This window comes from Gorilla gorilla, chromosome 2, assembly GCF_029281585.2.
Source record: "Gorilla gorilla gorilla isolate KB3781 chromosome 2, NHGRI_mGorGor1-v2.1_pri, whole genome shotgun sequence".
Taxonomy (NCBI): domain Eukaryota; kingdom Metazoa; phylum Chordata; class Mammalia; order Primates; family Hominidae; genus Gorilla; species Gorilla gorilla.
In genome coordinates this window covers 43,287,509-43,306,270 of record NC_086017.1, presented here as the reverse complement: position 1 = coordinate 43,306,270, position 18,762 = coordinate 43,287,509, and the positions used below count along the sequence as shown (strand labels likewise).

General features: G+C 39.3%; 1 protein-coding gene and 1 non-coding gene across 6 annotated transcripts in view; one reads left to right on the top strand and one right to left on the bottom strand.

Annotated features, from left to right (window-relative positions):
- The window catches only part of UBP1 (upstream binding protein 1), a 52,048-nt gene that overhangs the window by 11,344 nt on the left and 21,942 nt on the right, over positions 1 to 18,762 (top strand). For all 5 annotated transcript variants that reach the window (XR_008678663.2, XR_010132782.1, XM_019024125.4 and 2 more), the window contains exons 2-5: positions 3,227 to 3,378; positions 12,128 to 12,204; positions 16,139 to 16,244; positions 17,281 to 17,387. Coding sequence is in view for 3 of the 5 variants with exons in the window: in XM_019024125.4 (XP_018879670.3) it covers positions 3,227 to 3,378; positions 12,128 to 12,204; positions 16,139 to 16,244; positions 17,281 to 17,387 (442 nt within the window). In the remaining 2 variants the exon portion in view is untranslated. The remainder of the gene's footprint in view (positions 1 to 3,226; positions 3,379 to 12,127; positions 12,205 to 16,138; positions 16,245 to 17,280; positions 17,388 to 18,762) is intronic.
- Positions 14,734 to 14,795, bottom strand: LOC115934170 (U7 small nuclear RNA). The gene has a single exon (XR_004069997.1). It is a non-coding gene; the product is annotated as a U7 small nuclear RNA (small nuclear RNA).

Sequence of the window (18,762 nt, the reverse complement as noted above, 5' to 3'; positions counted from 1 at the left end):
AATTGGGAGTGTGGGTGGGAGGACTCCAGTGTCATGTTGTCACTGAAAAGATGACATTTGAATGAAATAAGCCATTAGGATATCAAGTAGAAGAGTAGAACCAGGAGGCCGGGGTAGTTGGAGCAGGGGGAATGAGGGTGACGAGAAGAGGGGTTGAAGAGCAGGTTGCGTAGGGCTTTTTTTTTTTTTGAGATGTAGGATTTCGTAAGGACTTTGGTTGAAAGTGAGCTGATGTAAGGGTTCAGAGAATTGAAATGGTTTAACTTCTGTTGAAAAGGATAACTGGTTGCTGTGTTGACTGGAAGGCATCTTCTTTCTAATTAAGTAAAAAATTAATTGGAAATTCAATAGCAAATAATCTTTACATGTTTATATGTTTGTTCAGGAGTCGTTTAGCACTTACCATGAGCATAGTATTTTCTGTGTGGATCATCGAGACTATAACCAAGTGAATAAAAAAGTGGTTGTCTTCTAAGATCTGAAGCATATAAAATTGTGTCTTCCATATGTGACAATTTATTTATAAAAAGCCATTCTCATGCAGTTATACATCTTATTTTGATGATCTGTATCTAATGATCAACCCAAGCAGTTAGCATTGAAATGTTAAAATTATTCCCTGTGTTATTTTTCAGTATAATTAATGGTTCTGAGTCACAACTCTCATTCTTGTTTTCTTTCTCTCTGAGAGGGTTTTAAATGCTTACATATACATAAAATGCAGTATATATTTTTATCTTCCCTGGAGCCAATTTGACTGTTATGACTGATTTTTATAAAGAGGTGATCTGATTCTTTTTTTTTTTTTTTTTTTGAGATGGAATCTCGCTCTGTCACCGAGGCTGGAGTGCAGTGTCACGATCTCAGCTCACTGCAACCTCCGACTCCCAGGTTCAGGCAATTCTCTTGCCTCAGCCTTCCAAGTAGCTGGGACTACAGGCATGCCCCACTACGCCCAGCTAATTTTTGTATTTTTAGTAGAGACGGGGCCCGCCATGTCTCGAACTCCTGACCTCAGGTGATCACCTGCCTCAGCCTTCCAAAGTGCTGGAATTATAGGTGTGAGCCACTGCTCCTGGCCTGAAGTCTTCTGAAAAGTTTTTTTATCTGCCCCCAAGGCAGGAGCTTGGGTGGGGCAAAATCCCTAGGTCAAGGTGTTGAGAGAACTCTGTGGGAGTGTTGGGACCATTGCTAACCGTGTGATCCTTGGTTATTACTTGTGTACGTAGGAGTGTTTTGACAATTCCTGGGTATAAATAAGAGAGGGAGAATTAGTGGATAGTTAGTATCTTTGAAAATCAGCACAGTGCTTTAATAGAAATGCATGGGGGGAGTAGGGACTACTGGTGGGATAACGTTCTCTCCCAGGGTTTCTGTCCCATTTCACTTGTTTTCACATTCTGTTTTTGAATTGAATTGAATTGACCTGGCTACCCAAGTATCTGAGTGAACAGCTTGTAGGAAAAAAAGAGAAAATAAGCAGTTCGGACAAGTCCCTATTATTGGTGTTGACATAGTAGTTATTCATTTGATGTTTTGTTGTTGCTACTGTTATTATCATTTTACTTTTTATTGAAGAATGAGTATAGAAAAGTTAAGATACAAATGTACAGCTCAGATAATTATCTCAAAAACAAATAATCACCTTCCATACATTAATAGCAGAAATGTAAAATTATTGCAATCACTTTGAAAAACAGCTTGGCATTTGCTCAGAAAGTTAAACAGAGGCGGTGCGTGATGGCTCACGCCTGTAATCCCAGTACTTTGGGAGGTTGAGGCGGGCGGATCACTTGAGGCCAGGAGTTTGAGACTAGTCTGGCCTACATGGCGAAACCCTGTCTCTACTAAAAATACAATTAGCCGGGTGTGGTGGCACATGCCTCTAATCCCAGCTACTTGGGAGGCAGAAGCATGAGAATGACTTGAGCCCAGGAGTCAGAGGTTGTGGTGAGCCAAGATAGCACTACTGCACTCCAGCCTGGGTGACAAAGTGAGACTTTGTCTCCAATAAAATAAGTAAAATAAAGTTAAAGAGTTACCATGTGATCCAGTAATTCCAGTTCCAGGTGTATACTTAGCAGAACTTATCTACACAAAAACATAGAAAAGTGTTCATAGCAGCATGATTCATAATTGCTAAAAAATGGAAACAACCCAGATGGCCATCATCTGAATGGATACAGAATATGGTATGTCTATACAATGGAATGGAGCCATTAAAAAGAATGAAGCATTGGTACATGTTAGAACACGAATGGTCCATGAAACATGCTAAGTGAAAGAAGCCAGTCACAAAAGACCACATAGTCATATGATTCCATTTAAATGTCCCAAATAGCAAATCCGTAGAGATAGAAAACAAATCAGTGGGTGCCAGGGGCTGAGTGGGTCTGGGATAGTATGGTGAGTGACTACTAGTGGGTATGGGATTTCTTTTTGAGGGGAGAAAATATTTTGGAATTCAAGAATTAGATACTGATAATGTGAATATACTTAAAACCACTGAATTTCAGACTTTAAAAGGGTGACTTTATGATATGTAAATTATATTTCAATAAAGCTGTTAAAACCAAACAACATCCAATAAAGACAGTGTCCCAGAAGACCCCTCATCACTCTCCCAATCTGTGCCCCAGGTTATTCTTGGGGGAAGAATAGCAGCTGTTGCGACTGCTACTGCTCCTGTTTACCTCTCAGAAGGAGCCATTGTTTTAGATTAGGCATGAAGCTTTATGTTCTTAACACTTGCCAAGGCACAGCAGGGAACTTTTTGTAAAACCCCATTTTAATCAGATGCTTCTTTGTAATTCATGGTGTCAAGTGTGACCTACCTTTGGCAGCAGTATTATTTCTTGCCTTTCAAATCAAGTAGCTATGTACTCTTGACTTGCTTTTTTTTAATAGAAAGAATCTGGACCTTAAAGTTTAAAAAGAATTTTTTAAAGTGCCATATATATATATATTCAGAGCTGCCCTGCTGCCCTCCCCCACTTCCCACCCCGAGATAGGGGTTGTTAATGCCATCCTTTAGATGAACCACATAGCATTAATAGTTCTTTTATTCTACATATAATTTCTGATCTTAAATTAAAAAAAAAACTATCCCTAAATGTTTATATGCTTTTAAATATTTCAGACAAGATTGGGTGCATTCAGGATGATATGGCTGTAGACAAATATTTCAAACCCAAAGTAAGGTCAGTGTTGATTTTTTGCTTTTCAGTGATGTCTTGGCATTGCCCATTTTCAAGCAGGAAGATTCCAGCCTTCCATTGGATGGTGAAACAGAGCACCCACCCTTTCAGTATGTGATGTGTGCCGCAACGTCACCAGCAGTAAAACTGCATGATGAAACGCTTACTTATTTGAACCAAGGTTAGTGTGGTTATGTCACATTTGACATGTAAGAATTTACAGAAATACAAAATAATATTTTGGCATTGTAGCCTAGATTATTGGTAATAATTAAAAATTAGGTTCTTTTTCTTAAATTTTACAACTTAATGAAAATTGTAGGAATTTTACTGTGAGCAGCTGAAGTACAGTTTTGTGTAAACTGATTTGCATTAAAGAGGGTCTGAGGAGGAAGATTTATTACAGGATTTTTAAGACATAATCCAAAGGACTAGCAAGTAGGAAAGGAAGTCAGTTATTTTTAGGGACAGTGATTTCAATATGGAACTTGAGAATGAATCAGAAGTCCAGCTAGCAAGGAACCTGGATTTTGAACATGAAGCAGTTCTGTGCTGAAAATAGACTTAAGCTGCACCAGGATGGAGTCTGTGGCTAAATAAACATCAAATTTTATCCCCTATATCTTGTTTGTAGTTTATGTCAGAGTGTTACATTTCAGTGATATGAAAGGGATGGTGGGGAAGGAGGGAAAATAGAGATGTGGGGGTAGTTTACCTTTTTTTTTTTGAGACTGAGTTTTGCTCTGTCGCCCAGGCTGGAGTGCAGTGGTGCAATCTCGGCACACTGCAACCTCTGCCTCCCAGGTTAAAGCAATTCTCGTGCCTCAGCCTCCCAAGTAGCTGGGATTACAGGCACACACCATCACACCCAGCTAATTTTGTGTAATTTTAGTAGACAGGGTTTCACCATGTTGGCCAGGCTAGTCTCAGACTCCTGACCTTAAGTGATCCGCCTGCCTCGGCATCCCAAAGTGCTGGGATTACAGGCGTGAGCCATTGCACCCGGCCGAGTTTATCTTTGGAAAGAGGAGAGTTTGCCCTTTGCAGTTTGGGCACAGGCTGATGTGACTTACCCCTGTAAACAAAAGTATTTTGAATGCAGGAATTAATTTGTTGGATACATATACTGAAAGCAGGTTGAATTCTGATTTTAAACAATTTTTTGAACATTTTTACTGTTATATGCTCATTGTAGAAAAACTGGGAAATATGTGAAGGGATAATGCCAAAAATTGACTAACATTTTTGGTCTGTTTCTTGAATGTATATACATTTTCTTTCAAAAAATTAGAATTATACATCTGTTCACTTGAGTATATAGTGTTTATTTTTCTGTCATTAAATAGAATTTTTATTCGAAGTTTTGGAAAGAGCAATAGATTTTAGACTTTTACATGTGATTAATCTGAAATGTGGAAGAATAACTTATTTCTACCTTTTCATTTGATATATAAGTTTAGAATCTATAAGGTTTTACCTTCAGGTAGTCCTATCTCTGGCACTTGTGACAGTTCCCTGTTTGTTTTTATATTTAGTGTTTGGATAGGCAATCACTTATTTGAGACTTAAGTTTTATATTTGAAAGAACCTTAAGAACTTATTTGGTAATCTGTTTTAGACATAAATATAACAGAAGAAACAATGTAGGGGCAAGGATATTCACTGTAACTTTATTTCTAAAGATGAAAAAGGAAATAACCTGAATTTTCCTTACTTGTGGAATAGTCGATTAAGTTCTGTTACATACATACCATGGAATGAATTAGTACACATATACACCCTGTTTAAAGCAACATGTAGGACGTGCATTTATTGGCCTGTGGGGATGCCCATAATTTATCATGGTTGTTCTTAAACCAGATAAAGATATTTCATATCGATAAAAGTCATAATCCACCATCTGTAGTAGTGATATAGTAGACTGACATTAATTGATACTGTGCATCTAGTATTGTACTAAATACATGTGTTAACCTTATTCAGTTCTCACAGTAACTCTAGGAGAGATTTATTCATTTATAGATTAAACTTAGAGCAGTTAATTACCTTGCTCAGTGTCCATTTGGAAAGCTTAGGTTTTAACAAAATTTTTTTGAAGTATTACAGTAATGTGCACAAATCTTAATGAATTTTTACATATATATTCCCTTGAAACTACTACCTATTTCCATCTTTTCCAGTACTCCAGCAGGCTCCCTTGTGCCTCTTTCTCAGGTGATAACCTCACTTGAATATAATCAATGTAAGGGCAGGTGATTTTCTTGTCGTTTATTCTGCTTACTGCAGTATTAATGTTGAGTATTTTCTTGGTTCTGGAATTGTGTTAATTTATTTCTTGATTTTTTCTAGTCTTCAGAAAAAAGGTAGAAAGCTGAACTGTATATGTAGACATGTTTAAAACAACGTACATTTTAGTAATTTTTAAAAATATGGGCCGGGCACGATGGCTCACGCCTGTAATCCTAGCACTTTGGGAGGCCAAGGTGGGCGGATCCATGAGGTCAGGAGATCAAGACCATCCTGGCCAACATGGTGAAACCCCGTCTCTACTAGAAATACAAAAATTAGCCAGGCATGGTGGCACACACCTGTAGTCCCAGCTACTCAGGAGGCCGAGACAGGAGAATCACTTGAACCGGAGGCAGAGGTTGCAGTGAGCCAAGATCACACCACTGCACTCCAGCCTGGGCGACAGAGCGAGACTCTGTCTCAAAAAAAAAAAACAAAAAACTTTTTTTTGAGTAATTTTAAAGGAATTGTACTTTTATGTACCCTTTTAAAAGAAATTATAATAACTTTCAAAATAATACCTATATGAGTATCATTTATAATAGTGTGTCGTGCTTTGCACAGACTGTATCTTAGCATTTATCATCTTGACAAAAAGTTTTAAACCCAAAATTTTCCATGAATCCTTAAACAAGTTTTTAATTTTCTATAAATGTATATTTTCTTCCTTCCCTTCCTTTTCTTTTTCTGCTCCCTTTCTCTTCTCCCCCTTTCTCCCCCCCTCCTCCTCTCCCTCCCCCTCTCCCTTCTTTCTCCCTCTCTTTTTGGTCTTGCTCTGTCACCCAGACTGGAGTGTAGTGGTACAATCATGACTTATTGCAGCCTTGACCTCCCAGGCTAAAGTGATCCACCCACGCTAGCCTCCTGAGTAGCTGGGACTACAGGCACAGGACACCGTGCCTGGCAAATTTTTTAAAAAAATTTTCGTAGAGATGGCGGATCTCACTATTCATTGCCCACGCTAATCTCCAACTCCTGGGCTCAAATGATCTTCCTGCCTTGGCCTCCCAAAGTGCTGGGATTATAGGCATGAACCACTGAAACTGGCCTTTTTTTCTTCCTTCCTCCCTCCTCCCTTCTTTTCTTTTCCTTTTATTTGTTTGTTTTTAGAGACAGGATCTTGCTATGTTGCCCTGGCTGTTTTTGAACTCCTGGGCTCAATAATCCTCCTGCCTCAGGCCTTCTCAGTAGCTGGGATGTAGTCCTTAAAGGTATATTTTTCTAATGAGAGGATTCATAGCTTTTTCTAGATTTGGACAAGGATTGGACCAGACTGAGACATTTCTGAGTATCTTTCACCCTACCTCTTTGTCTACTGAATAATAGAAGCTTGCTAATTTGAAGTAATAAGACAAACAAAGATCCAGACTAGCAAAGTATCTTCAGTTCACTAGACTCGCTTTTCTTTTTCTTTTTAATTTTATTATTTATTTATTTTTTGAGACAGGGTCTCACTCTGTCTCTTAGGCTGGAGTGCAGCAATGCAGTCTTGCTCACTGCAACCTCTGCCACCCAGGCTCAAGGGATTCTCCTGCCTCAGCCTCTGGAGTACCTAGGACTATGGCCACACGCTACCATGTGTGGCTAATTTTTGTATTCTTAGTAGGGATGGGGTTTTACCATGTTGGTCAGGCTCGAACTCCTGGCTTCAAGTGATCCACCCACCTTGGCCTCTCAAAGTGCTGGGATTACAGGTGTGAACCACCACACCCAGCCGAAATGGTCATTCTTGATGAAGAATATTTGCCACTATGTAATGCTGTAAAGAAAATAAAAATCAAATTTGGTATAGTCTTCACTTTGTCAGTAGAAATTGGAGCAAGTTTTCCTAGTTATATTGATGTCTTAGTGTCATTTTTTGAGTTCTTTTTGAACCTCAGAGGGACTGAGTTTAAAAACTTATTTGTGTTTAAGGCTGGGTGCGGTGGCGCATGCCTGTAATCCCAGCACTTTGGGAGGCTGAGGCGGGCAGATCACGTGAGGTTAAGAGTTCAAGACCAGCCTGGCCAATGTGGTGAAACCATCTCTACTGAAAATACAAAAGTAGCTGAGCATGGTGGCGCACGCCTGTAGTCCCAGCTACTCGGGAGGCTGAGGCAGGAGAATCACTTGAACCTGGGAGGTGGAGGTTGCAGTGAGCCAAGATTGCACCACTGCACTCCAGTCCCCCGCCCCCACCCCCCGCAAGAAAAAAAGCAACCTGTATTTGTGTTTCCCTGGTTATGCCTGAATAAGAAGAGGAGTTAAGTCCCTGACTTTAACTCTGGAGTAAAAACTGTAGTCCCAAAATGGAGCCACCAGAGGGTGGAGTACACATAGCTGGCTTTCCCTTTGGGCAGAGATCTGGCTGGAATAGGCTGCCTTTTGCCTTAACAGCTGGGGGCTGAGCCTGTGATGCTTCCACACCTGATAAATATGAGTGAGACTTCTGATCTTACCCCCTTGCTGACTTGCTACTGCTGGATCAGCCCCTAACTCTTCAAATGAAAAGAATTTCTCCTTGTTAGTCCCCAAATACATTTTCATTTGGAGACCAAATTCTACTTGGAGAATACGCTGCTAAGAATGTTAATTAACACACCTGTAATCCCAGCATTTTTGGGAGGCCGAAGAGGGTGGATCATCTGAGGTTGGGAGTTCGATAACAGCCTGGCCAACATGGTGAAACCCCATCTCTACTAAAAATACAAAAATTAGGCTGGGCATGGCGGCTCACGCCTGTAAACCCAGCACTTTGGGAGGCAGAGGCGGGTGGATCACGAGGTCGAGAGATCGAGATCATCCTAGCCAACATGGTGAAACCCTGTCTCTACTAAAAATACAAAAATTAGCTGGGTGTACTGGCACGTGCCTGTAGTCCCAGCTACTCAGGAGGCTGAGGCAGGAGAACCATTTGAACCCAGGAGGCGGAGGTTGCAGTGAGCCAAGATTGTGCCACTGCACTCCAGCCTGACGGCAGTGTGAGACTCCGTCTCCAAAAAAAAAAAAAAGCCAGTACGGTGGCACACACCTGTCATCCCAGCTACTTGGGAGGCTGAGGCATGAGAATCGCTTGAATTTGGGAGAGGGAGGTTGCAGTGAGCCCAGATTGCACCAGTGTACTCCAGCCTGGGCAATAGAGTGAGACTCTGTCTCAAAAAAGAAAAAAGAATGTTAACAAAGTACAGCTATAAGGCCCTAGAAACAGCATGTTTATTGGATTAAGAATTCCGTTAAATATTTCAGAAAGTTCTTTTTGCTTAGTTTCATTTTTCACAACAGTAGATTTCCTCCTGGTTAGTTTCAGTTCATGTTACTAAAGTTTCATGATAGGAATAGGACTTTAGAAATAAGGTTTCTAAAGCATTGAATTTAGCAAAGTGGGGGCTGTCACATCTTGGGCTCTATGTTGCCCTGGAGTCCCATTTGATGAAGCTAGACTAGAGTATGTGTCTTCAAAGGTGGGTGGGGACATGAATCACAACAGTTATATTTTTCAACTCTGGCAGAATTTTTGCATTTCTGAGCCAAAAATGGAACAAAAAATAAAACATGAAAAGTAAATTGAGAAAATAAAGCTAAAAATAGGACTAGCATCTCACAGAATATTACTGTTGGACTATATTAACTTTATATTTCATGAATACTGGATCCTTCTTTATATTTCAGTTACAACTTAGACTGTTGTTTCAGGAAGCTATGGTATTAAAAATTATGGATTGGGGGACAAATTAGGAAATTTCTAAAAGTCTGGTTGTTCTCTCAATGGATATTACCATTGAAGAATATAATAGTTTCCAATAGGGAAACCACTTTAAGCATAGCAAGTGTTATAGAGCCTTTTCTTTTCTTCTGGTTTTTTTTTTTTTTTTTGAGATGGAGTCTCCCTCTCGTTGCCCAGGCTGGAGTGCAATGGCGCGATCTCGGCTCACCGCAACCTCCGCCTCACAGGTTCAAGCGATTCTCCTGCCTCAGCCTCTGGAGTAGCTGGCATTACAGGTGCCTGCCACCACGCCCAGCTAGTTTTTGCATTTTTAGTAGAGACGGGGTTTCACTGTGTTGGCCAGGCTGGTCTCAAACTCCTGACCTCGTGATCCGCCCACCTCAGCCTCCCAAAGTCCTGGGATTACAAGCGTGAGCCACTGCGCCCAGCCTAATTTTGTATTTTTAGTAGAGACGGGGTTTCACCATGTTGGTCAGGCTGGTCTTGAACTCCTGACCTCAAGTAATCTGCCTGCCCTGGCCTCCCAAAGTGCTAGGATTACAGGTGTGAGCCACTCCACTTGGCCAACTCTTGATTTTTCTGCCTCAAGTCAGCTCCTGGCTGTCTTTGAGGTCAGGAAATGGTGACTCTTCTTCAATTCCTTGATCAAAAATCAGGAGTAATCCTCAACTCTTCTTTCTGTTACACTTTACATCTAATACAGCAGAAAACTGAGGGATTTATACTGATCTGATAGGTGAAAAATGATTTCAGTGTGGTTTTAATTTGCATTTCTCTAATGGAAGTTGTCTTTCAATATGTTTAAGAACTGTTGGCATTTCCTTCTTTTGTGAACCCACATGTCCATTTCATTTGCTCATTTTTTTCTTCTAGGGATACTGGACATTTGTTAGCAAATTTTTTTTTTTTTTTTTTGGAGACAGAGTTTCATTCTTGTTGCCCGGGCTGTAGTGCAGCGGTGCAATCTCAGCTTACTGCAACCTCCGCCTCCCAGGTTCAAGCGATTCTTCTGCCTTGGCTTCCCAAGTAGCTGGGATTACAGGCATGCACCACCACGCCCAGCTAATTTTTGTATTTTTAGTAGAGATGAGGTTTCTCCATGTTGGTCAGGCTGGTCTCGAACTCCCAACCTCAGGTGATCTGCCTGCCTCGGGCTCCCAAAGTGCTGGGATTACAAGCGTGAGCCACTGCGCCCAGCCTAATTAAATACTTCTTATGGCCGGGTGCGGTGGCTCACGCCTGTAATCCCAGCATTTTGGGAGGCTGAGGCGGGTGAATCACCCGAGGTCAGGAGTTCAAGACTTGCCTGGCCAACATGGCGAAACCCTGTCTCTACTAAAAAATAATACAAAAATTAGCTGGGCGTGGTGGCGGGCACCTGTAATCCCAGGTACTCAGGAGTCCAAGGCAGGGAGAATTGCTTGAACCTGGGAGATGGAGGTTGCAGTGAGCCGAGATTGCGCCACTGCATTCCAGCCTGGGTGACAGAGCGAAGCTCCCTGTCTAAATAAATAAATAAATAAAAATAAATGTTTCTTATTGATCTGATAATCAGCATAAACCTTTTGTTGATTTTTATTTCCTAAATTCTTGTGAGGTTGAGGGTAATTTTAAACATAAATGGTGTATTTTTCAAAACTTTATGTTCTTCATTTTGAAAATTATTTCTGTTTTCAGAATATAGATCCATTGTTAAATATAGTGCATATATCTTCTTCCAATCTGTGTCTTAGTTTAATTTTTTAAAAATGTCTCTTCCCATACAGGTGTTTTTTAGTGTTTCTCTGTTGAATGAATGTAAGCAACTTTTCTTTGTAACAGACTATGTATATGCTGTTTTCCTTCACCAGCCTTGGAATGATGTAGTTGTATTTTGATAACCTCTTGTTGAATTTTGACCCTATAATCTAGAATCCTTTGTATATTTTTCTGTAAGCCCCCTGGGAGTATGGACAAGGTGTTGGTAGTTATAAAGATTCTCAACTTCCTGTGATATTATAAGCATTCTTTAATTTTTACTGATTTTCTGCATGCCAAATTATACTATCATTTTTATTATTTAATAACAGATAATCCAGAAATCATTTTTGGTGGATTTGGAGTACATTATTAATTTTTTTACAGCAGCATTTTCCTAATTATCTAGATTGATGTGTGAATATCTGTGTTTTCTCATAAACACTAAAAGTGGAAACAACCCAAATATCCATCAGCTGATGAATGGATAAACAAAATTTGGTTTGGTCTTTACACAGTGGAATAGTATTAGGCAATAAAAAGGAATGAGTATTATTTGGCAATAAAAAGGACTGATATATACTACATATGGGTGAACCTTGAAAACATTATGCTAAGTTTAAAAAGCAAGGCACAAATACCCACATATTGTATGATTCTGTTTATGAAAGTATCCAGAGTGGGCAAATCGTAGAGACAGAAAGTGGATTGGTGATCGCTAGCAGTTGGCCAGGTGGGGGGGTGGGGGAGGGATGGGAAGTGACTAATAGAGGTTTCTTCTTAGGATGATGCGAGTGTTCTAAAACTGGTAGTGGTGATGGTTGCACAACTCTGACTATACCGAAAACCAATGAATTACACACTTTTTAAAAATGTGAATTTTATGGTATGTAAACTATATCTCAGAAAAGCTGTTACAAAAATTAGTCTTAGGTAATGCAAGCATAATAAAAGTTTAATGTAAGAGAGTGGCAGATGAAGATAAATTGACAGAGAAACTCTTGTCTCCTGTAATAATGTTAGAACAGAAGGTTGGTGTGATTTTCAGGGAAGAGAAGGATCAACCTGAATTTGCTTCCGTAGCAAATTAACAAACTATCATTGTGTAATGTATGTTCTGAGAAACATGCATTTTGAATTATGTTAAGCAAAGTGATGTTCTTTATAAGGATTGTTTTTTATACACAATTTCTTTAAATAGGTCAGTCATATGAAATTCGGATGCTGGATAATCGGAAAATGGGTGATATGCCTGAGATCAGTGGAAAATTAGTAAAGGTAAGGACAGTCCATTTTAATTCCCAATGGATATTGCTGTGATTGAATGAGTTTTTGTTTAAAAAAAAATTAATTTCACTTCAATAATTGTTGTATTACAACTTTTTAACTTTATGAGCTATATTTTGTTTATTCACCTGTAAAATGGGAATTAAAACAGTTATTGGGTGGAGTAATTTTGAAAGACCCTTGGAAATCAAGGAGCAATAGAAAAGTTAGTTGTAGTTATGAGGTAAAAAACTCATCACCACAACAGAAACCTATAAGCCTCTCTAAAAGTAAAAGATAATATGGGGAAGAATGTCAATGTTGGCATAAAACTTTAAAAAATCCTTTACCTTGTAAAGTTTCATTTAAAAAATAGAAATCTCTGTTCACCCTACTCATGTATCTGAATGAAGAAGTCAGTCATTCTAGGTATAGGAGGCATAGCTGTTTTCCAGCTAACCTGTTCTTTTGGGATGTATCTTCAGAACCACCCCTGCCCCCTGGCCCCTCCTAGCCTGTATCATCATACATCATGGCTGGTTATAAATTCCATAGCATTACAGGGCAGGGTTAATGAAAGAATCTTAATTGGGGAAAGGTAAAACCTCATGTGGCTAACTAAGTGTTAGCAAGAGACAAGTTCTCTTGATCCTTCCATCTTCCCACAGAGTGGCATGTCAGGGCCCAGGTGCTGCTGGGCCCTCAGTGTGGAGGGGCATTCTATTGGAAAGACCCTGCCCTCTGTGGATCTGCCTTTTTAGTGGGTAAGCATGGGAAGGGCAGCCTTGTGGTGGGAATTGGATTCAGGCAATCTAAATTTGGTGTGTTAACTAATTTGGCATGTCTGGGAAAGCCAGCTGCCCAGTACCTGGAGGGCACCTGGAAGGTTACTTAGGGATCAAATGATAGGTTACCAAAGGTGCTTTGGAACTTCTTGAATGTGCAGAACATATTCAGCAATGTGCTTTCTCTGATTGTTCTGTTTTTGTCTTTCTTTGTTCTGTGTTTTTTTTTGTTAATGTATCAGTGTAAAAGGGTTGGAAAGTTGTTTTAATTGTGAACTCCATAATAAAATTTAGTAGGATTTGATGGGCCCTATATTGAGGTCTTTAAAACTGGATCCAAAAATGTTAGAACAATTTTTTTAACCTTTTATTATGGTAAAATTTGAGCATACCCAGAAGTAAAGAGAATGGTACAATGAATCCACATATATCCATCATATGGTGGTATATAATAAATATATCTGGTATATATCATGAGTTCTCATAAGTTTTCCTGCCAACTTCAACATTCTCCACAATTTGCCAGACTTGTTTCATCTATTCCCCCTTGTGCTTTTTTTGTGTATGCTGGATTATAGAATTTACTAATTTGTAATTTTAACTCAGTTCTTCATTCATGACCATTCAGTGTTCTGAGGAAAATATAACAAACTTTGACATCCAGACCAAATGCCAAAATTCAGTGTCCATCAAGGCATTGAAGAAAATCAATTCTGAAGCAATTGTCTTTGTCATTTATCAGTGGAGACAAGCTGGCTTTCCAGGGCAGTTCCCTGAATAGGTGGTAGGATTTAGAAATAATTAGTCTGATAGGTGATACCTAATGTTTAAAATATTTTGGCAAGCTGGTTAAAATACCTCTCAGATTAACTTGGGATGGCAGGGTAAAGTTGTATGACTGCTTTAAGTTCAACTTCCTTGTATTTACTTCCAAATTAAAACATGTAAAAACATTTAATATACAAAATTAATGCAAGCAAATAAATTAAGGGAAAAATGACACCTCATTATGACGTAATGAACTACTGTTAGTAGCAAAACCATTAACTTATAAATGCACAGTGAATGTTTTGCTGACATAACACTAGTATATTCCACCTAGACAAGGTTACTTATTCTGAAGGCATCAGTATCTAAATATTTAGCCCACTGATTGAAAAGGGTTAATTTTTAAAGCATTTTACATTGGCTTCATCTTCTGTTTGATAAGCCAGCTGTGTGATTTTTGGTGGATGTGCCAGGCATGCAGTTATATTCTGTAAGCTTGTCTGGGATTAAGAGCTACTGTCTGCTACTACCAAAGACTGCAGGATGAATTTCTTGGAAATTACATCCTTTTTTTAGCTAGAGAATCCCTAAAATATGCTTCAAATTTCTAGAGTTTTATTTACTGGCCCTAGGATCTTTGACTATACTACTTAAATTTTGGGGGGAACCTTGGGGATCAAGTGATAGGTTTGCGAAGGTGCTTTGGAACTTCTTGAATGTGCTGAACATATTTAGCAATGTGGTTCTGTTTTCGTCTTTTTTTGTCCTGTTTTTTTCTTTTAGTCTTATTGTTAGGACCCCATAACATGTTGCTAGTTCTGAAAATGCAGTCAATCTCCTTTTAGGGAGAACTTTCAGATAATGAGATTTTCTCCCTGTTTCATATAAGAAGTTCCTTTCCTCTCTCCTGCCCTCCTCCCTCTCTTTTTCTTTCCCTTCCTCCCTTCCTTTTCATTCCTTTCTTTTTTCCTTTCCGTTCTTTTTTGGGTAGGGGTTTCTGGTAGAAACTGGAAAACCTGCTAGACAAATTCTAAAAGAGCTATATAATGCTAGAATTTTTCTTATATATCTTGTAATTTCCTAACTTTGGTCCTCCTTTTATCTTCTTTAGTATTTTAGTCCAACCTTCTAGAATGGGGCTTAGTAAAGCTCTGAAGTCTAATACCTGTATTCTAATACTGTTTTCATCTGAATATGTGTATTTAGTATGGTTCTTACTGAATATGGAACAATTAGAATTGTGATATTTTCTGTGCTGTACTTTTTTCTGGAGACTAGCTGGCTAGCAAATGTGAACCACTGGGATTGGTGTCTTAGGGGCCACCACTAGCCTATGCACCATCACTATGAGAGCTTTGCTCTGGTCAGGTGATGGTGTGAAGTGGGTGCTGGGTAATTGCTTGGACAGGCCCTGCAGGTGTGGGTGCAGGTGAGGAAGATGGGAATAAAGCAGCCACTGAGCCCTATAAATGTCTCCCACATGGTACTCTTTAACTATCTCAAAGAAAAAAATTGCTACTTTTAATTGGCTGCTGGGATTACAGGCATGAGCCCCACTGCACCTGGCCTAAGTTCACTTTTTCAAGGCAGCGGGCAGTGTTTTGGATTTTTGTTTTTTTTGCCAGTTCTTTTTTTTTAAAACTCAAATTTTTTTTTTTTTTTTTTTTTTTTAATTGTGATGGAGTCTCGCTCTGTCACCTAGGCTGGAGTGCAGTGGTGCGAACTCGGCTCACTGCAAGCTCTGCCTCCTGGGTTCACACCATTCTTCTGCCTCAGCCTCCCAAGTAGCTGGTACTACAGGCGCCCACCACCATGCCTGGCTAATTTTTTGTAATTTTTGTAGAGATGGGGTTTCACTGTGTTAGCCAGGATGGTCCCAATCTCCTGACCTCGTGATCCTCCCACCTTAGCCTCCCAAAGTGCTGGGATTACAGGTGTGAGCCACCGCGCCCAGCCAAAAAAACTCAATTGTTAACTGTTATTTTAAATTAAGAAAGTTTTACCATTGTTTCTGGGTTTCTCTGTCTCCATCTTTTCATTTTTAATAACTCCTATGTGCATCTGGTATTTTCTTTATAGGAATGTAATTCTTGCTCATTAATTTTAGTGGGAAGAACCTTAATTTTGAATTGCAATAACAAATCATTTTATAAAATCAATACTTAAGTTACCATTTTATTTATAATTTTAGTTTTGAGTTATAATTCTTTGCACCAAATAATTGTACCATAATCCGGGTATCCAAGGGCAAAAGAATTCACTTACAGAATGTTTAAAACAGAATCTAGTTGTACGTGTTCTACTGCTACAGGTTAACACATAAGAAGTAGAAATGGTCCTGCATTTTAGCTGGAGCAGTTTAAAAGTACTCATTTTCCCCACTTATTCCACAGAGCATCATAAGGGTTGTATTCCATGACAGACGGCTACAATACACAGAGCATCAGCAACTTGAAGGATGGAAGTGGAATCGCCCAGGAGACAGACTTCTTGATTTAGGTACAGGCAGTGATCAAAAGACCATGGAGATGAGGGTATTGTTTAGCTATAGCCAGTAATGTGTTGTGTTGGCATCATGAATTACTTGTGTGGGGAAAGTTTTGGTGTTTGTGGATTTTGTGTCTTTTTTTTTTTTTTGAGACAGAGCCTTGCTCTCTCGCCCAGGATAAGTGTAGTGGCACAATCTTGGCTCACTGTAACCTCTACCTCCCGTCTTCAAGTGATTTTCCTGCCTTAGCCTCCCGAGTAGCTGGGATTGCGGGCACGCGCCACCATGCCTCTCTAGGATCTTGTGTCTTGAGAGTTGTTTTCTATATACACACACACACACACACACACACACATATATATGTATGTATGTATATACATTATTTTCTTTTTATTTTTTTCCCATCCTTGTATTATAAAGAACCGAGAGAGTTGTTTTATAGTTAAACCGTCAAGTAGCTTTTTGGTGCTAAACTAATGTGAACCTGGAATTTTATGATTTTGAAACCATTTAATTGTAAACCGTCTATCTTTTTTTTTTTTTTTTGAGACGGAGTTTCGCTCTGTTGCCCAGGCTGGAGTGCAGTGGCGCGATCTTGGCTCACTGCAACCTCCGCCTCCCGGGTTCAAGTGGTTCTTGTGCCTCAGCCTTTTGAGTAGCTGGGACTACAGGCATGCGCCACTGTGTCTGGCTAATTTTTGTATTTTTAGTAGAGACGGGGTTTCACAATGTTCGCCAGGCTGGTCTAAAACTCCTGACCTCAGGTTATCCGCCTGCCTTGGCCTCCCAAAGTGCTGGGATTACGTGAGCCACCGCGCTCAGCCTTACCATATTCTTAAAAAAAATGAAATACAAACCATGGTAGGGGAAACGATGATACTCGTTTAGGGTGGGTTTCCATGTCGAAGAAGTTGATCATGGAGACCATTGAAAGACAGAGTTCAAAGCAGTTACAGTTATTTCATTAGAACATAATATAGTAAGTTGTAAGTTTTTTAAGTTATTTAAAGTGGATGAGTTTTTATGTAACTTCTTTTTAAAACATAGATATTCCAATGTCTGTGGGAATAATTGACACAAGGACGAATCCAAGCCAGTTAAATGCGGTTGAATTTCTGTGGGACCCAGCAAAACGCACCTCTGCTTTCATTCAGGTTTGGATTTTTACATTATTAGAAGCTTACTAACCTAGTTATTTAGGTCATGGTAGGATTGAATTTTTGATACAGTATCATTTCCTTTAAATGTCTATAAACTATGTTGTAGTGTCTTTCTATATACATAGTTAGGTTTAATCTAGTAAGTTCACCCTATTTTAAACTAACATATATGAAGACATTCTATGATATGTAAAGCATTATTCAAATGTTATTTTTACCACTAGTAGTCCCAATAATGAAAATGTCTATTTTTCATGAGATGTATTTCTCTTGAACACAAGCTGCTATTTAAAAGGATACGATTGAAAAAAGATTGAGGTTTTAAAATTCCTTCTAGCATTATTTTAAAAACATTCTAATACTGAAAAATTCAAAACCTCTACAGATAGGATAATAATGATGACTAATTGTCCATGTAACCATCACCTGGCTTTAGCAGTTTTTAGTAGTTTCCGCCCCCTTTTAGTTATTCTTGTAGCACTTTTTTTTTTTTTTTTGAGATGGAGTTTCATTCTGTCACCCAGGCTGGAATACAGTGGCATGATCTCGGCTCACTGCAATCTCCGCCTCCCAGATTCAAGCTCTTCTCATCTCTCAGCCTCCTGAGTAGCTGGGATTACAGGTGTGCACCACAATGCCTGGCTGATTTTTGTATTTTTAGTAGAGATGGGGGTTTCACCATATTGGCCAGACTGGTCTTGAGCTCCTGACCTCGAGTGATCCACCTGCCTTGTCCTCCTAAAGTGCTGGGATTACAGGTGTAAGCCACTGTGCCCAGCCTGTTAGAGTACTTTAAAGCAAGTTTCAGGCATACCATTTCATCCATAAATATCATGTCTCTAAGAGATGAGTTTTAAAAAGTAACTATAATATCATTATTCTGTGTTTAAAAAAAATAGTAATTCTAATACCCACAATGTTCAAATTTGTATGTGGTGGAATTTAAACTACCAGGTAGGTACTATATAGAAAAGGAAAATCGCTTACTTGCTGACCAGCCTTCATAAGCTATGCTTTGCATGAACTGTAAAAAATCATTTGTATTTTGCATATTGGTATTCTACCAATATTATTCTCCATCAGTTAATCCCTGGGGGCATGGTTTATATCCGTCGAATATTGATGTAAACTCATACTGTTGGTGTTTGTCTATAAGGCGACTAGTTATGTAGTAAATCAAAGTGATACAAGACCTGGCTTTACATATCAGGTTGTGTTGTCATATTGCAGAGATCAGTTTTAATAGTGAGTCATTAGAAGAGGGGGATGTGCAGCAGTCAGAAATGACCAAGGTCTTGCTGTTAACTCTGTGTGAAACCCTAAGGCTGTCATCCAGGGTGGGTATTAGGAGACAGGGCAGGAGTGGTGG